Source organism: Stegostoma tigrinum, chromosome 14 (genome assembly GCF_030684315.1).
Source record: "Stegostoma tigrinum isolate sSteTig4 chromosome 14, sSteTig4.hap1, whole genome shotgun sequence".
Taxonomy (NCBI): Eukaryota; Metazoa; Chordata; class Chondrichthyes; order Orectolobiformes; family Stegostomatidae; genus Stegostoma; species Stegostoma tigrinum.
The window spans coordinates 11,438,369-11,454,799 of NC_081367.1; the positions used below are offsets into that span (position 1 = coordinate 11,438,369).

At 43.5% G+C, this 16,431-nt stretch overlaps 1 protein-coding gene across 4 annotated transcripts in view; it reads right to left on the reverse strand.

Annotated features, from left to right (window-relative positions):
- Positions 1 to 4,176: 4,176 nt before the first annotated feature.
- Positions 4,177 to 16,431, reverse strand: part of atg16l1 (ATG16 autophagy related 16-like 1 (S. cerevisiae)) — a 61,832-nt gene continuing 49,577 nt past the window's right edge. For all 4 annotated transcript variants that reach the window (XM_048541687.1, XM_048541683.1, XM_048541686.2 and 1 more), the window contains exons 13-18: positions 16,128 to 16,248; positions 15,210 to 15,315; positions 12,635 to 12,784; positions 10,426 to 10,473; positions 9,143 to 9,244; positions 4,177 to 7,842 (exon numbers count right to left, since the gene is read on the reverse strand). In XM_048541687.1, the coding sequence (XP_048397644.1) occupies positions 7,749 to 7,842; positions 9,143 to 9,244; positions 10,426 to 10,473; positions 12,635 to 12,784; positions 15,210 to 15,315; positions 16,128 to 16,248 (621 nt within the window). In that variant the 3' untranslated portion in view covers positions 4,177 to 7,748. The remainder of the gene's footprint in view (positions 7,843 to 9,142; positions 9,245 to 10,425; positions 10,474 to 12,634; positions 12,785 to 15,209; positions 15,316 to 16,127; positions 16,249 to 16,431) is intronic.

Consider the following 16,431-nt stretch of genomic DNA (forward strand, 5'->3'; position numbering starts at 1 on the left):
TCAGAACGTCATCTATTTTATCAATAGTAAAATACTCCTTACACTTTGGAACTTTCTCTTCTAACTTATTCTAACAATTTCTTGATTCTCACACTAAAATCAAGATTGCTGCACATCTCCTACTTCAATTTCCTCATTCTCATGGTCTCCAACCTTCTGCAAGCCTCTTCAAATATCTGTGGCAAATCACTACCGCCTGGTCTCATTTTAATTTCCATGCTGTCTGGCCCCTTCGACAGTTGTAAAACGGCCATGTAATAGATAAAAGTGAGTGGCAGCTGCAGAGATCGATCATGTAAAGAACATTGGGAGTAGGCACAGAACGGCACTGTGAATGATAGTGGAGATGCTGGACAGAGGCAGAGAGACGGTCATATTTACGCAGAATATAGCAAGGTGCTTTACAGGAGCAAAGTGTGACATTAAGCCACATGAAATATTAGATCAGACAACCAAACAGTTTGATCACAGGGGGAGTGACTTAAAAGAGACAAGCAAGCAAGAGAGGTGGGGAGTTGAAGAAAGGGAGTCTCAGAAGTTAGAGCCAAAGTAACTGAAGACATGACCACCAACGGTGGAGCAATTGCAATTGGAAATGCACAAGAAGCCAGAATTAGAACAGAATTAGGTGATCTCAAATTGTAATAAATTTGGGAGAGATGTCAGAGATGGAAAGAGGGAGAAATGCAGACAGACAAGCAGAAATAGTAGAGTTTTGGATGATCTCTTTCAAGCTTAAAGAGGGTAGAACGTGGGGTTCCAACCAAGATTGTGTTGGGAGAGTTGACTCTACATGTATCAAACAGTGGTTGAGGATTTTCCATGGATAAGCAAAGACAGGAAGTAAAGCGATATTTGAGATGGAAATAGGTGGTCTTAGACAGTGTAACATACAAAGGCAATGAAGCCAGATAGCATGAATGAGGCAGTGGCTGGATAGAGAGAAAGTGACTGGAAGACAAAAAAAAGCGCATTGGGTACACATTGCAATCCACGGTGTGCAACATTAAGTGAGGGAGCTTGAAAAGCACTAGTTGGGTAGCAACAGCAGAAATGGTTAGGAGTTTCCAGATGAAGCTGCTGATTGCAAATCTTCCTTTCTGTGGCGTTCAGCAGACAACAGTTAAAATTACAAGCGTTGCCAACTTATAATAAATTTCTGCTTTGTTGCAACTTCTCAAACAGGCCAGGAGCAAAACGTACCCAGCCCCTCAGGACATCTGGCAAAGCTGTCAGTACCCGAGCATTCTCCCCCTCCACCTCATGTCAAAGAAACCTCTGGTGATGAAACAGGCACCGCTACCTCTTGAAGATAAAAATCAGCTGAGATACTCCAGGCATGAGAGGCAGGTTAGTCCAGTAGGTTTGCCAGTATCTGAGGCAGAGACAGAGAAACTAGAAATGGTGAGAAAATGCACCAGGGAATGCTGCAGGTAAAAAATGGGCCTACATCCCAGGACTTAGAGGGGAAGGGATATAGTGATTGGAATGAGGTCAGCCAGGTGGATCTCATGGAATATGAATTTGCTAACTGGGGCTGTTAGCCTGGACCAATCAGGGAGCTCCAGCTGACAGATATAAACAAGAGTGTCACCTCTGTGCTAGCTGGGTTAGCATCATGTACTCTGGACGTGTAAATAAAGAGTGACTTGCAGATGACACCAAGGTTGATGGTATAATGGACAGTGTAGAAGGTTATCTGGCAATGCAGTGAGATCTTAGTCAACTGGGCCGAGGAATGGCAGATGGAGTTTAATTTAGATAAGTGCAAGGAGTTCCATTTTGGCAAGGCAACCAGGGCAGAGCTTATACAGTCATTGGTAGGGCTATTGGGAGATTTTAAAAAAAGAGATCTAGGGATACAGGTTCACAGCTCCTTGAACATGGAGTTCACTGTAGACAGGGTGATGAAGGTGGCTTTCATCTCTCAGTGAATTGAGTATAAGATTTGGGATGTCTTTTTGCAGCTGTCCCAGATGCTTGCGAAGCCACATTTGGAACAACGGGCATAGTTATTAAACCAGAAAGAGTGTAGAAAAGACTTATTAAGTTGCTACCTGAAGTGGGAGGTTTGAGTTATGAGGAGGTTAGATAGGCTGAGACTTTTTTTTTTACCCTGGACCATGGGAGGCTCAGGGGTGGCCTTATTGAACTCAGATCATGTGAGGCATATATAAAGGTATATAGGCTACAGCTTTCCCACATGATAGGAGAGTCTAAAGCTAGAGAGCATCGGTTTAAGGCGAGAGGAGAGAGATACAAAAGGGTCGAGAGGAGCAATCTTTTCCACACAGTTTCTCCAATGGGCTGCTAGATGTAGTGGTGGAAGTGAATACAATTTTGTCATTTAAAGAAACATTTAGACAGATCCCTGGATGGGATGGTTATGGAGGGATATGGACCAAATGCAGGCAAATAAGACTAGTTTAGTTGTGAAAAGTGGGTGGCCTGAGCAAGTTGGGCTGAAGGGCCAGTTTCCCTGCTGTAGGTCTCCAGAACATTTGAACAGGATTGAGTTTAACATTGCATCTAAAAAATGGCACAGCTGACAATGTAGCACATCACTGAAGATAAAACCTATATGATCACATCTTTGGCATGACATCGGTCTTTCACTGTACGAGGTTTGAGATTTAATACACTATTCGAATTTCAGCATACTGGTGAATCTTTCCTCACCTTTTCACATTCATGGTTAAGTTTCCCTCATCACCATTAGTAGTTACACTTCTATGCCTGTGTCAGGATTCAGAACAAGCCGGGGTTTGGGACCTAAGCCAGCAAAAATCCTTGTGAACAAAACTTACTGTACAATCAGGAAAGATGAACCATTATTTTCCTCCATAATAAGACCTCTGCATATCTTGAAATATATTGAAAATGTTGTCTTTGGTGTACAGAGCACAATTTGTTGACCACAAAAATTAGAAGCATTTTGATCTGTGGAAAGGATAATTATACATGTACAGCATGCAAACAGACACTTTAGCCCATGCTGTACATGTATAATTATCCTTTCTATGTCTATGCTGATTAGATATCCTAAATTAATCTAGTCCCATTTGCAAACATTTGGCCTATATTCTTCTAAACTCTTCCTCTTCATGTACAGTCCAGATACCTTTTACATGTTGTAACTGTACCAGCCTCCACCACTTCCTCTAGCAGTGCATTTCATACACACACCACCCTCTGCATGAAAAAGCTGCTCCTTACGTCCCTTTTAAGTCTTCCCTCTCTCATCTTAAACCTATACCTCTAGTTTTGGTCTCCCCTACCCTTGGACAAAAAGACCTTGATTATTCACCCTATCTATGCCCTTCATGATTTTATAAACTTTTAAAAGGTTTATAGCAGAGACCACAACAGAGCCTCAACCTGACACTACAGGGAAAACAGCCCGAGCCTATCCCTAAAAAAAGGGGAAGCAATGGCAACATGAAAACCATTAAGCAACAAGTGCTTAGGATCAAGAATTACAGGAGGCATACTTTAGCTGAAATAGAAACACAGAACACGAGTGTGGCTGAAGCAGATAAAATTGCCATTTTCAAAAAAGGAATTGAGTAGTTATCTTAAGGGGAATTATTTACAGGGATATAGGAAAAGGATGAGTTGTTTTCACAAACAGCTCACATGGACATGGTGGGGGGGGGGGGGGGGGGGTGGCAAATGAGATTCAGGCCCATCACTGTTGCTACTAACAAGTTGCGTTGTATTCAGATTTAATGCTTGGCAGTGATTCAAACATAATCATAACCTCCCTTTCTGCTCTCACTCAAAATGCACAAACACAGACAGAGGTCACTGGGTAATGTTCATTAACCAAATTCCTACTGTCCTCGCACTGTTGGTACAACGTTCAATTGCGGTTCCAGAGTTCTTCAGCTAAGATCAGTTAACTCAGTGTAAACTTGCTGTCAAATCCACACATTGTTGCCCAGCTCCAGCACAACAATACAGCAAAAGCAGGTCATTCTCTGACATTGCTTGCATTAAAACCATGTCCTGTTGGTCTGTGCAGCTGCACTTATGGAGTCATTAAGGTCTGTCATTGGCTGTGTAGGAAATTTACACATAGCCTTACTCTCAAAATTACGTCCAACTTTTATACACACACAAACGACAGAAGGTGTATCTAAAGCTGAAATGGAAACACAGAACATGACACAGATGTTGCTTTTTACAACTTATTTTATTTTAAAAACAACATTTGTTACAAAGCAGCACTGGCAGAGTTACAGAGCAAATTGGTGATGATATTGGGACTCAGACACAAGTGAACTGAATCTCAGCCAGGCAATTAGGCAGTTACAATGCCATGTTTTTCAGGAAAAAAAAATATAAAGTGCAAATAAGACTGTGTAGAGGACTCTTAAAGCATCAATATAAACGAGGTAATCAGAACATGCCACTTAACTACACATACAGAAAAAAGGTCAAATCCTGCCATTGTTGCTCTCTAAACCAGTACAGGGGCATTAACTCTTCTACAGTCACAGTGCAAGCAATCTCTGAATAGCACATTTGGTAAAACTGTAGTAGCCAAGAAAAGCTTTGTATCTGTGCATTCAGCTATGGCAGGAGATGCTTGTTTGCTCTCTTCCCAACTGTGGGTGGGTCACACAGGCAGCAGGCTGTACATGCAACAGGCACTCACAACAAAACTCAGCATTCTCTTCCATGTGGATCAGTTGTAATGGAAGGCTGCAGATGTTTGAAGTGTGCAGCTGTGAAGGCAAAGAACAAAGTCTTGAACTACCAGAGAGTGTTAATGATCACTGCCCCAGCCCTAACACCCAATCTCACCAGGGTTGCTCCTCAAAAGCTGTAAATGCTACGTCTGTGGTGGAGTAGAGACGGGACCTGAAGCTAGATTAAAACATTATCATGGAATTATTAAAGCATTATGGAACAGAGCAACATGGCTGACATCCACAGGAGGGACAGCTTCTTCAAAGCTACCATACACAAATTGGATGGGAAAACACCAAAGAACTGGCAGTTTGGGTTTCTCTGGTAAATCTTACATGCTTTCACATGTTATAAATTTTATTTTGATTAACTGAGTTCTAAGACCAGAAATAGAGGATCAAATGATGCAGTCAATTAGCTCCCAGCCTTTATTAACAAGAGTTTAAATTCAGCAAAACTGATTGAATTTTTATCCCAAGTTTGTCCTTATTTTGAAAACAAATTCATGTTAACTGAGCTTGCAATCTCAGTTCTTGCTGAAAACTGGACCCAGCACAAACATTCTGCCAACAGGGTGATGAGTACATAATTGATGCTAAAGATGTAACACACCATAACGGAGGAAGATTTACTCTGCATTTAAACAGTGCACTGGACTCAAGTCAGGTTACAATGGCCTTGATACAGAACAAAGTCCCACTGTTCCAGTTAGCATTCCCTGCTTAGAGAGAACATGGCTCCCTCAATATTGCCCCAGCCATTTCAAAATTACATTCAACCTAGTTCGATACAGAATAAAAACTCCTCTGCAATATCCAAAACATCCCAGATCAGAAACCCCAGGCACTAGAATAAACATCCCTTTATACTTTTCCAATAAACAGTCAGGCCACTTACAGCATGATATCTCAAAAGCATCTCCACTGTGATAAAATTTCCAGGTTCTTAACCTATCAATTTAGTGCAATTTGTGGGTAATATTCTATCCTTAGCTCACACCCAACAGGAACTGGGCAGCTAGTGTCACTCCCATTTGACTACCTTTCATCTCACTGGCTGGGACTGGATCTGAACCCAGATTTCAGAAGCCCACATCAGCACAGGCTACATTCTAGTCTGCACCAATAGTGTCCTGTAGTCAAGGTGTCAACAGTGGCCAACGAGCTTCCTCACTAACAAAGGGTCTGCTGGTCTCCACAGCTTTTTCTTTTCATCTCTGATCACCATTAAGCATCACTACAAAGCACAATCTGTAGTCATGATAAATGGATACCACCATTTATCTCAAAGTAGTGCAAATTACTGCTTTTTTTTTTAAAAAGTGTTTGGCATAGGTGTTAGTAATGAGAGATGGGACTGACTGGCAGTATGTAAGTCATCAGAAACTTCGATCTGAGCTTCAGCCACAAGAAGTTGTATTGTGTTTACATCATCAGAAGCTTCTGGCCGAAGTGTGCATTAGCTTTAGAAATGGTCAAAATGGCGTTTAAATTTAATTTATACTAAACTCCGCTTCTTTCCTTTCTCTTCTGAGGATACCAACTCTTGCCAGGATCAGGCACTTTCCAATCATTTAATGCTCAACTTATGACTACACATGTCTAGACAAACAGTGTTAGCATTCCATGGGATCAGCAACACCCCCAACTCCATCCAATGCCCATGTTCACCAATCACAGTGCAATGATCAGGCCTGGAAGCCCAAGTTGGTCATTCCTCTACTCAGCCCAGGAGCAGTGCGGCAAGCTTTAAGGCACCAAATTGATGCCTGAAATGCCAGAGAATCCATCCCAAGGTCCTCCACCATCAGTCAAAGTTAGCATTACTCTGGCAGTGCCGTCAGCATTCAGCCTTCTGAAGAGACATTTGAAACTTGAGATTACTCTGACTATTCCAGAGATGCACATTCCAATGTGCGAAACTGGAAGCTGGTTCGCTGTACATGTACAAATGAAACAGGGAACGAGATCAACTTACAGAACATTAAAAAAAAAGGAAAATCAATTGGTGTGCCACTAAGTGCAAACACTTGTCAATTCATCAAATGATGGAAAACATAGTATGAGATTAAATGGAGTGAGAAAGGAAGACACAACAGTTAAAGAGAGATGTGCGACTAAACAGATCAGGGAAAGGCATGTCAGTGTATTTCTGAAGATAAGCAGAGGGAGATTGTGTAGTTTGGTTACCAGTGCCAGTGGTGTGCATATTCTCTTAGTTGGGATCACTAGTGAATGATTCGTGAACCTTACTCATCACCCCAAGGAATGCTACATGCAATGTGAAGGGCAATCAGGATGAATAATAAATGCAGCCTTTCCAGAGCTGCCTGCATGCAAAAGACAAATGCAAATGGAAATGCTAATTTGCCCAGTTGGAAATATTAAATTGCCTCTTTTGAGGGGAATGCTATCATATGTGATTTCCCATCTAGGAAAAGCAAACTAAACAGCACAACTTTTCCCCACCTTCACAGGGCATCTATTCCTCACTTAAGCTATTTCACCAATGAACATAAATAATTGAAGACACATCAGCTGTAACCATTCCATACTATTAGAATATGCCTCTGCCACGCTTTCCAAGGAAATAAAGAAAAACATACTTATTCAGGTCAGGGAAATAGAGTAGGAAAGGGAGTAAAACAGACACAATGGTAATAAAATCCCGCCTTGACAAGGCAGCAAGAAAACCTAAGCTGTTGGCAGAGAAAACAACTGGACATCTTGGGTGGCTGCCCTGCAGCAAGTAGGACGGCTCCATACTCCAAAGTCAATCACAGCAGCTGGTACACAGCACAGACCCTCCATATAATTCCTAAAGCAAGATACTCCAGCAGGTGGAGAGTGTGCTTCTCATAAATGATTGTAAATGTACAAAAGCTCACTGTCGTTGTCTGAATGCCCTCCCAGTGGCACCAATACGTGGGAGAAGTCTCACTCTGCCACACTGCGTGCTGTGGCTCGGAGAATGCCACAGGTCAGTCTCCTGCATGCGGCTGGAAGTTGCACATGTATAAGAGCACCTCTCAGTTATCTTCTGGCCACCTTAGGTTAAGCTTCTGACCAGAGTACCACACGGCTTCCTTTATCCACACTAACCACATGTTCTCCAGACGGGGACCAGGACACCGCATTTACAGAAGAGCTGAACCAGAGGAGGAAGACAAAAAGAAGCACAAATAAAGATTAGAATGTCAGGTCAGCACCTTATCTGCCCTTATAACATATACTGATCGAGATGGCCCTACTTTTCACCTTTTGCTAGTCTGAACTCATCATAATCTCTGCTGCCTGTATCCTTCACGCTTGTTACAGTTCCCCAGTATCTTCAGGAGATCGAGAAAGTTAGTTTGGAAAAATGTCATTTACCAGAAAATTGAAATTGACTGATGACATCAGGGTCCTCTAAACCATGTCATAAGTAACTCATTAATTTTAGATTTACCATACAAATAATGAATTGGAGCTCAAATCCAAGTCTTCAAATGCCATAAACTAAGTCAAGCTGATTCAATTTAGGTTTAAGGTGACAGGGGAAAGATGTAAAAACAGACCTAATGAGCAATTTCATCACGCAAAAGGGAGGTGCGTGTATAGAATGACCTGCCAAAGGAAGTGGTGGAGGCTGGTTCAATTACAATATTTAAAAGGCATCTGGATGGGTATAAGGATAGGAGGGGTTTAAAAGGATCAAATGTTGGCAAATGGGACTAGATTAATTTAGACTCTCTGGTCGGCATGGACAAGTTGGACCGACGGGTCTGTTTCTGTGCTGTACATCTCTATGACTGTGTGACAATCCTCCTATAGTGAAGGACTGGGAGGGCTAAAGACTAAGGGAGGGCTCAGGCAGTTCCAAAACGGTACACCTTGAGTTAGAAGGTCAGGGATCACTTCAACTCAATGGCAACCAGACTTGTGGTTACTCCTGACAGCTTAATAAACACTCTGATGGAATATAGAACGATCAGACCTCCCTCTGATGCGGTGATAACTGGCTAAAGTCCGATAGCATCCTCCTAATATAATGCCTGGAGAATGAGAAAAGGGGACAGGATTTAAGTAGTAGCCAGGATTACAGCACTCAATCAACTTCCATAAACTCCCACTGGTGAGAGTCTGTCGGGGACATTAGGCGCAAGCTCGATTTGAATTGGCTGTAAGACTCTTCAGTTTTTTAGGCATTGGTAATCTAGGTGGACATCTGAAGAAACAGCCACTTCAGCAAAAGACAGGTGCTACTCCCGTGAAACATGACAGCTTTTGGGGAGGACAGAATGCTGGAACACATCATAAACAGTATAGAGCAAACATTTTTAGACAGCTGTACTTATGGCAGCCAAATCCTTCAAGGCCCTTCAGTCAAAGATGCACTTGGGCAGCAGGTGAACTGCAGGTTACAAGCAACTACTACACAGCAATACACAACTGTCTGTTTGACAAACCTGTGGTGCTTTCCCAGACTTCTTTCTATCTTCCCAGATTCAACACCCCACACGTAAAGTATTCCATCTGAAGACCCAGCAGCAACAAATTTTCCATCCGGGCTGCAAACAAGAGAGCGTGAACGGCAAGAAATTATTTCAGAAGGTTGTATCCCATGAATGCAAGTTTCCAAACCATTAAGCAAAAGAATGCACGTTCAAATCCCCTCAAACCAGTTTTAGGAATTTTAATTCAGCTGAAAAACCTAGCTTTTGTTCCTCCTTTGAGATAAGGTTGTCTCTGTCCGGACCAGGAACCTAATTGCCCAGAATCAATTAAGAGTCAACCACATGGCTGCGGGTCTGGGGTCACACATAGGCCAGACCAGGTACGAACGGCAGATATTTCCTTCTGTAAAGGACATTAGTGACCCAAGATGGGCTTTTTTCAACAAATGGTAGTGGTTACACGGTCACTATTACACTAGCTTTTTATTGAATTCAAACTTAAACAGCTGCTGCGGGATTTGAATCAATGCGTTCATTAGCATGACGTTCTGGCTTACTCACTCAGGTGACATTATCAATAAGCCACTAGCTTCCACTACCAGCAGCTCAGATCTAAGACAGATGCCAGTGGACCCTGTTCAGCTGACAGCAGGTGGCAAAGCTAAAGCCAGAGGCAGGATGCAAAACTTTCAACAATGCCTTTCATGTGTGAAATAAGATGAACTAATCCAAGGGCTTCCTCCTTCGATGTTCTCACTATCAGCAGGAGCAGGTGATATTTAACGCAGCAAGAAGAAATCTAACATAAGTATGGTGGGCCCTCGAAGTCATAACAAGAATCTGTATACTTGTAATTTCAACACTGGTACAAATCTACAGGATGCACACTTTTTAAATGTTGTGTTAACCGACAACTGGAATTTTAGCATGAGGAATTTGCAAAAACGTGTCTATTTCACGTGGACATCTTTTAAAAATGTAAACCTCTCCTAAATTAAATCCTCCACCGTGACCGGATATAAATGACACCCTCCAATCCACCCAATAGTACCCGTAACCCCTGACAGCTATCAGGCAGCAATACTGTCCCCTACGTCACACATCCCCACCCAACATATCAGTTCCCCACAGCACAGCTGGTGTTACTGATTCTACCACATTACTCTCACACAACAGATGAAATCCACCCCGAGTACACCAACTAAAGTCTGCACAGCCATAATCCTTCTCTTCCTTGATTAAAACATAACCAACTGTGAAACAGCAGATATCCCAAGCAAAATAAACGCAACTACCTGAATGTTACCCTCGTCCAATCTGATCCACACTTGAATCCTTGTGCACTGTGGGGAAGAGAGATTTTATATGGTCAGAGGCAGCAGACAGACAGATACCAAACATCCACATTGAAGTACAGTGGCATTTAGCTAATTTACTCCATATTAACCAAATGGCTGAGACTAACCGATCCAGAAATAAAATCCAGTCTACCTACAGCATTAAATTCAGCTTTTTAAATAAAAATCTGCAATAAAACGTTAGCATCAGTAATGTTAATTATAAACTCAAATTGTCACGAACTGATTCGCCAGTGACCAGTGGAAAGAAATCTGGTGTCCTTAACCTAGTCAGGATATCACAAAACTCCATATCTATGGAAATAAGGTTGATTTTTAAACTGTCCACTGAAGTAGTCTCGTAAGTCAATCAGCTGTATTGAAACAAAGTCATGGTGGGAATGCCTTAACCAAATGGTTCATGAAGGAAGTTCACCATTGCATTCTGAAAAGCAATTAGGAAGCACTAAAATGCTGACCTTGCCAGCAACATGCGCACTCCATGAATGAATAAAAGTATGGACACTGATCCCCATATAAAAACACACATAACACAGCGTGGAGCTGGAGGAGCACAGCAGGCCAGGCAGCAGAGGAACAAGGAAGTTGATGTTTCAGGTTGGGACCCTTCTTCAGAAATGGGGATGGGGTGGGGTGTTCGACATCCAAACAGCTATCTTCCTTTCATAGGGACTGCTCTCTCCGTGGCTCGCTCATCCACTCCACACTCCCCAGTACCTTTCCCTGCAACAGCAGGAAGTGCTACACCGGCCCCCTACACCTCCCCTCTCACCTCCATTCAACGTACAAAGCAAACCTTCCATATCAGACAGGGATTCACCTGCACATCCACCAGTGTGGTCTACTGCATCCGCTGCACCCGATGTGGCCTCCTTTACATCGGTGAGACCAAGCGGAGACTCAGACTGTTTTGTAGAGCATCTGCACTCTGTATGCAACAAAAACCACCACTTGTGGCAGTGAAACATTTTAACCCCCACCCACCCTACTCCCTGGGTGACATGTGCCACAGTGGCTCAGTAGTTGGATTAGATTAGATTAGATTCCCGACAGTGTGGAAACAGGCCATTTGGCCCAACAGGTCCACACCGACCCCTGAAGCATCCCACCCGGACCCATCCCCCCACAACCCACACACCCCTGAACACTACGGGCAATTTAGCGTGGCCAATCCACCTAGCCTGCACATCTTTGGACTGTGGGAGGAAACCCACGCAGTCATGGGGAGAATGTGCAAACTCCACACAGACAGTCACCCGAGGCTGGAATTGAACCCAAGTTCCTGATGCTGGGAGGCTGCAGTGCTAACAACTGAGCTACCGTGCTGCCACTGCTGCCTCACAGCACCAGGAACCTAAGTTCAATTCCAGCCTCAGGTGACTGTGTGCACAGTTTGCACATTCTCCCAGCGCCTGCGTGGGTTTCCTCCGGGTGCTCCAGTTTCCTCCCCTACTCCAAAGATGAGCAGGTCCATGCTACATTGCCAGTAGTGTTCGGAATACTTAGATTAGGTGGATTACGCAGGATGGGTCTGGCTGGGATGCTGAGGGCCGGTGAGGACTTGTTGGGCCAAAGGGCCTGTCTCCTCACTGTAGGGATTCCATGATGTATGTCAATTCTGGGCCTCCTCCAGTGTCGATAATTGGAGAGGCAGCGTCTCATATTCCGCCTTGGGGGCCTACAGCCTGATGGCCTAAATGTGGATTTTACCAGTTTCAAAATCTCCCCACCCCCGGCATCATCCCATGATCGACCTTCCTTCTCATCCCCGCCTCCTTGACCTGACACAGCCTAACACAACCCGTCCGTCTTCTCTCCCACGTCACTGACCGATCCCAACCCCTGCCAACATGCACTCACCCACCACCATCCCACCTACCTTCCCCTTCCCCAGCTCCAGCACCCCCCTCTCTATTTATTTCTGAGCTCCCTTCCCCCTCCCATTTCTAAAGAAGGGTCCCGAAACAAAACATCAACTTTCTTCCTCTGGCTGCACACGGTGTTATCTGACTCCAGCATCCGCAGTTCTTGCGATCTCAGATGAGAACGTATGCTGCTTTCCAAATGTATCCAGAATATATTGCAATTCCTCATAATAAGCAAAAATATTGACTCATTTGAGGCCTGGGCCAGTCTTTACATTTACCTGAAGGACTGTCTGATAACATTCGCACGTAGGTCAATGATTTTTAACAAGTCATCTCTGGAGCAGGTGAGTAGCTCTGTGCGTTCCGGATTGAGATCAAGTGCTGTGATACGACCCTGCAGTTCCATCTCACGCACAATACTCTCTGTCCTGGAGAAAAATATAACAAAGTGCATGAAGTAATGCTCCTGGGGGATTGTGGAGATCCAGCACTGGAAACTTATTCATGGAGTTATTATGTGTCATTACTGCTCATTCGATGTAGATGCAGCCGACTCGATAGAGACTGAACTGTTTTAAAGTGATACTCAAGCCTCCAGTTAATGGATGAATGATATAACAGGATTCTATTTTTAAGACATTTACTAAAACAAGTGACTAAAACACATTAAATACTTTATTGTAGGAAAACTACTTTAAGCAAGACAAAAAAGTTTCTCTTTTACAATTAATCACATCACATTCCCCACAGAATTATAGTCCTTACAGCAAACAGTCCATAGTTACTCCCCGTTTCCAAGGGGTCCTATATCCCTGTTTGAGTATTAGTGTTGAGTGATGGGGTCTCCAGATACTTTCAATGATTCTACTTCCCCCAAGGGCTCATCATTAAGTGGAAACATGGGTGATTTAGTGGTGGATAATGGATGAAAAGTCCACAGATGATTTGTTGTTGTGGAGAAAATAAAGCATTCAACTTAATCCAGTCTACTGTAATTGGCTGCTCACAATATGGTCTCCGCTACACTGGGGAAACAAGCAGAGACAGCTTCAACTTCTAGTTGCCTACTATTTCAATACATAACCACTGGCCAACGTGTCTTGGGTTTGCTGTGGTGCTCCAATGACGATCAGTGGAAACTGGAAGAATGGGATTTCATTTTCTGCTTGGTCAGCCTGTAGCCTTCTGGATTCAACATAGAGTTCAATAATTTTAGGGCCGAAGCACGTCGCCCATCTCCCTACCCCAATCCCGACAGGACAGGCGCTGTCATCAGATGGACAGTTACCATAGTTGCCAGCCACTAAGGGTCTTCATTAGCAACTATTCATTCTCACAGGCTGACCTTTACTCAGTTCTTTTCTCTTGGAGGAGGAGATGGAACCCAGATCGGTTACTCTTTCCCCCCAGCCCCTCCTCTACCATACAGAACAACCGTTTCCTAGCTACAATCAGTTCTGAAAATCTCTGAGCAGGTTGGTGAGGGAAACATCTAAGCCTTCCCATCAAGGCTGTCTTCGTGATCAAGAGGTTAAAGAAACAGATTAGAAATTCAAGGGCTCTCAGAAGCATTGGTAGCATTGCTACCACAGAACCAGGAACCATGGGGTCAAGGTCCACCTGCTCCAGAGGCGTGTAACAGTGCCTCTGAATCGGGGGATTAAAAGTCGTCCAAGGATTCTTGTGTTGGGACCCATGCAGTACAGTGCTAGCATCCTTCTGGGCAGGAGGCCCGAGTTCACTTGTTCAGTAGATGTGTAATAACATCTCAGAAAACAGGCTGTATGAAATTATCGAGGGCTTTTGTGGTGCAGCAGTAGTGTCCCTATCTCTAGGCTAGGAGGCCTGGGTTCAAGCCCCACCTGCTCAAAACAGGAGTAATAACATGCCTGAGCAGGTTGGGTTCGAAAATTATCTAGATCATGTCAGAACAAAATCACCCAGAATCCATTGATAGTTGCAGGATGCATCTTCCAAATAGGGAATTATCTAGCACCTAACTTCCCACATCCAGCTGTACTACTATGCATTATCATGCAGGATTTCCGCTGTGCTCACCACAAACAATTGTTATCTGTGATTGGAAGCTACATGTAGGGAAGTCCAAAACTTGATCTCAAGGAAATTACCAACGTAAAGTATACTAATCCTGCATTTAGGTACAAAGTTCATTCATTACCTTTGGTCCAAACTGCCAGGCATCTTTGGTAAATAAGCAGTTTACACTTTTAACTGTTTAAAACCGAAGACAAGTTACTTCTTTCTGGAGCTTTGGGGAATTCAGAGTCTACAGCAAATGACTTGCAAAAATACCTGGCACTTTCTTTTTGATTAGATTAGATTAGAATCCCCAGTGTGGAAACAGGCCCTTCGGCCCAACAAGTCCACGCTGTCCCTTGAAGCATCCCACCCAGATCCATCCCCCTATAACCCATACATCCCTGAACACTATGGGCAATTTAGCATGGCCAATCCACCTATCCTGCACATCTTTGGACTGTGGGAGGAAACCAGAGCACCCGGAGGAAACCTACGCAGACACGGGGAGAATGTGCAAACTCCACACAGACAGTCACCTGAGGCTGGAATCAAACCAAGGTCCCTGGCACTGTGAGGCAGCAGTGCTACTGGGCCACCGGGCTGCCCTGCTTCTGCAGTTTGTGGTAACCTCAAATGCATTGTCATCTTCTCCTTTATGAACTTGAGAGAAAAGTTTTGGGGAGATCTTATTCAGAAAAAGCAGTCTTACAAACTGCCCAGTCTACAAATCTTTGCTGTTTGGGTCCACAACAAGATAAATTTTCAGAGGCACATTAAATGATTCAGGAGAGAAACTCAACATGATCATCTCACCTGATGTCCCAGAAACGAATCTTCTTGTCAAAGTGCCCACTCATAACACATTGCTCAGTGCAAACAATATCATTGCAGCTCGAACCAGCAAAGACTGTCTTGGTACCTAGAAGATAAAGGGCTAATATTGAAAGAAATGGCAAAAGGACAGAATGGTATTCCTCAACAGCCTTATTGTGTTTTATGCAAGATTTGTGCATCGATGCTCGTACATGTCAATGTGCTGGGGAACTGAACATTCTCACTAGTTTCTAGAAATCAGCATGCTGCACACTGTGACTTCCACCTAGCTGCCAATGTGCTGTTCACAAGCATCTGTCAATCATTGACTAACTTATCATGTGGATGGTTTTTTTGGGGGGATGGGGGTCAGGAGTGGCGGAACGCATTCATTTGAAAGAATCTCTCTTTGTTTTTCACTAATTCAGTGAAATGCACAAGTCAAAAGTAGTCAACATCTGTGGCTCAACCCTTTTAATTTTGAATGCTTTTTTCTTGGACCAATGGTGGGCTACTGTCCTCTACCCTTCCACCTCCTGCTGGCATTACCCTTTATTAAGATAACATTTCACCATTAATCTCATCATTACTTGCATGTCAAGAGGGATGCAAGAATGGGCTAGTGAATGATGGGAAGCTCAAGCTCAATGAGTCCTACAGCTCATTTTTACACAGAATAATCCAGTTGGAGTTCTTGAAAATTGATCTGGCAGAAGTTGTTTGTTTTGTAAAGCGGGTATGACTTTAACTATTGAAACTGGCAATCTCAACAGTGAGTAGGAATGCAATCTTACTGCCTGATGATTATGGCTCACTGCTGCAGTGGTCAGGAGGTCACTAAGTGCTGCGCAGGAGAAAGAAACTCGGCATTCTAAATCATTTCTTGTCACTTTACCTCGACATCACAGTCCTACTTACAGATTTTACGACTCAAGTCCCACAGCTTGAGCGTCCGATCGTGGCTTCCTGACACTACTCGGGCATTGTCCAGAAGAAATTTTGCAGACAGCACTTTCCCACTGTGTCCTGTCAGTGTGTGCTACAATGGAAAGGGAAGGCACATCAGACAATAAGTCAGTCTTCAACTGAAAACGTATGGATCTGTTTACTGCACAGCTCTGCTCTCAACTGAGAAAAATAGCCTTACATTTATAGGACATCTTCTATGACCATCACTTAGCTCAAAGTGCTTTACAGCCAACGAAGTACTTTTGAAGTGAAG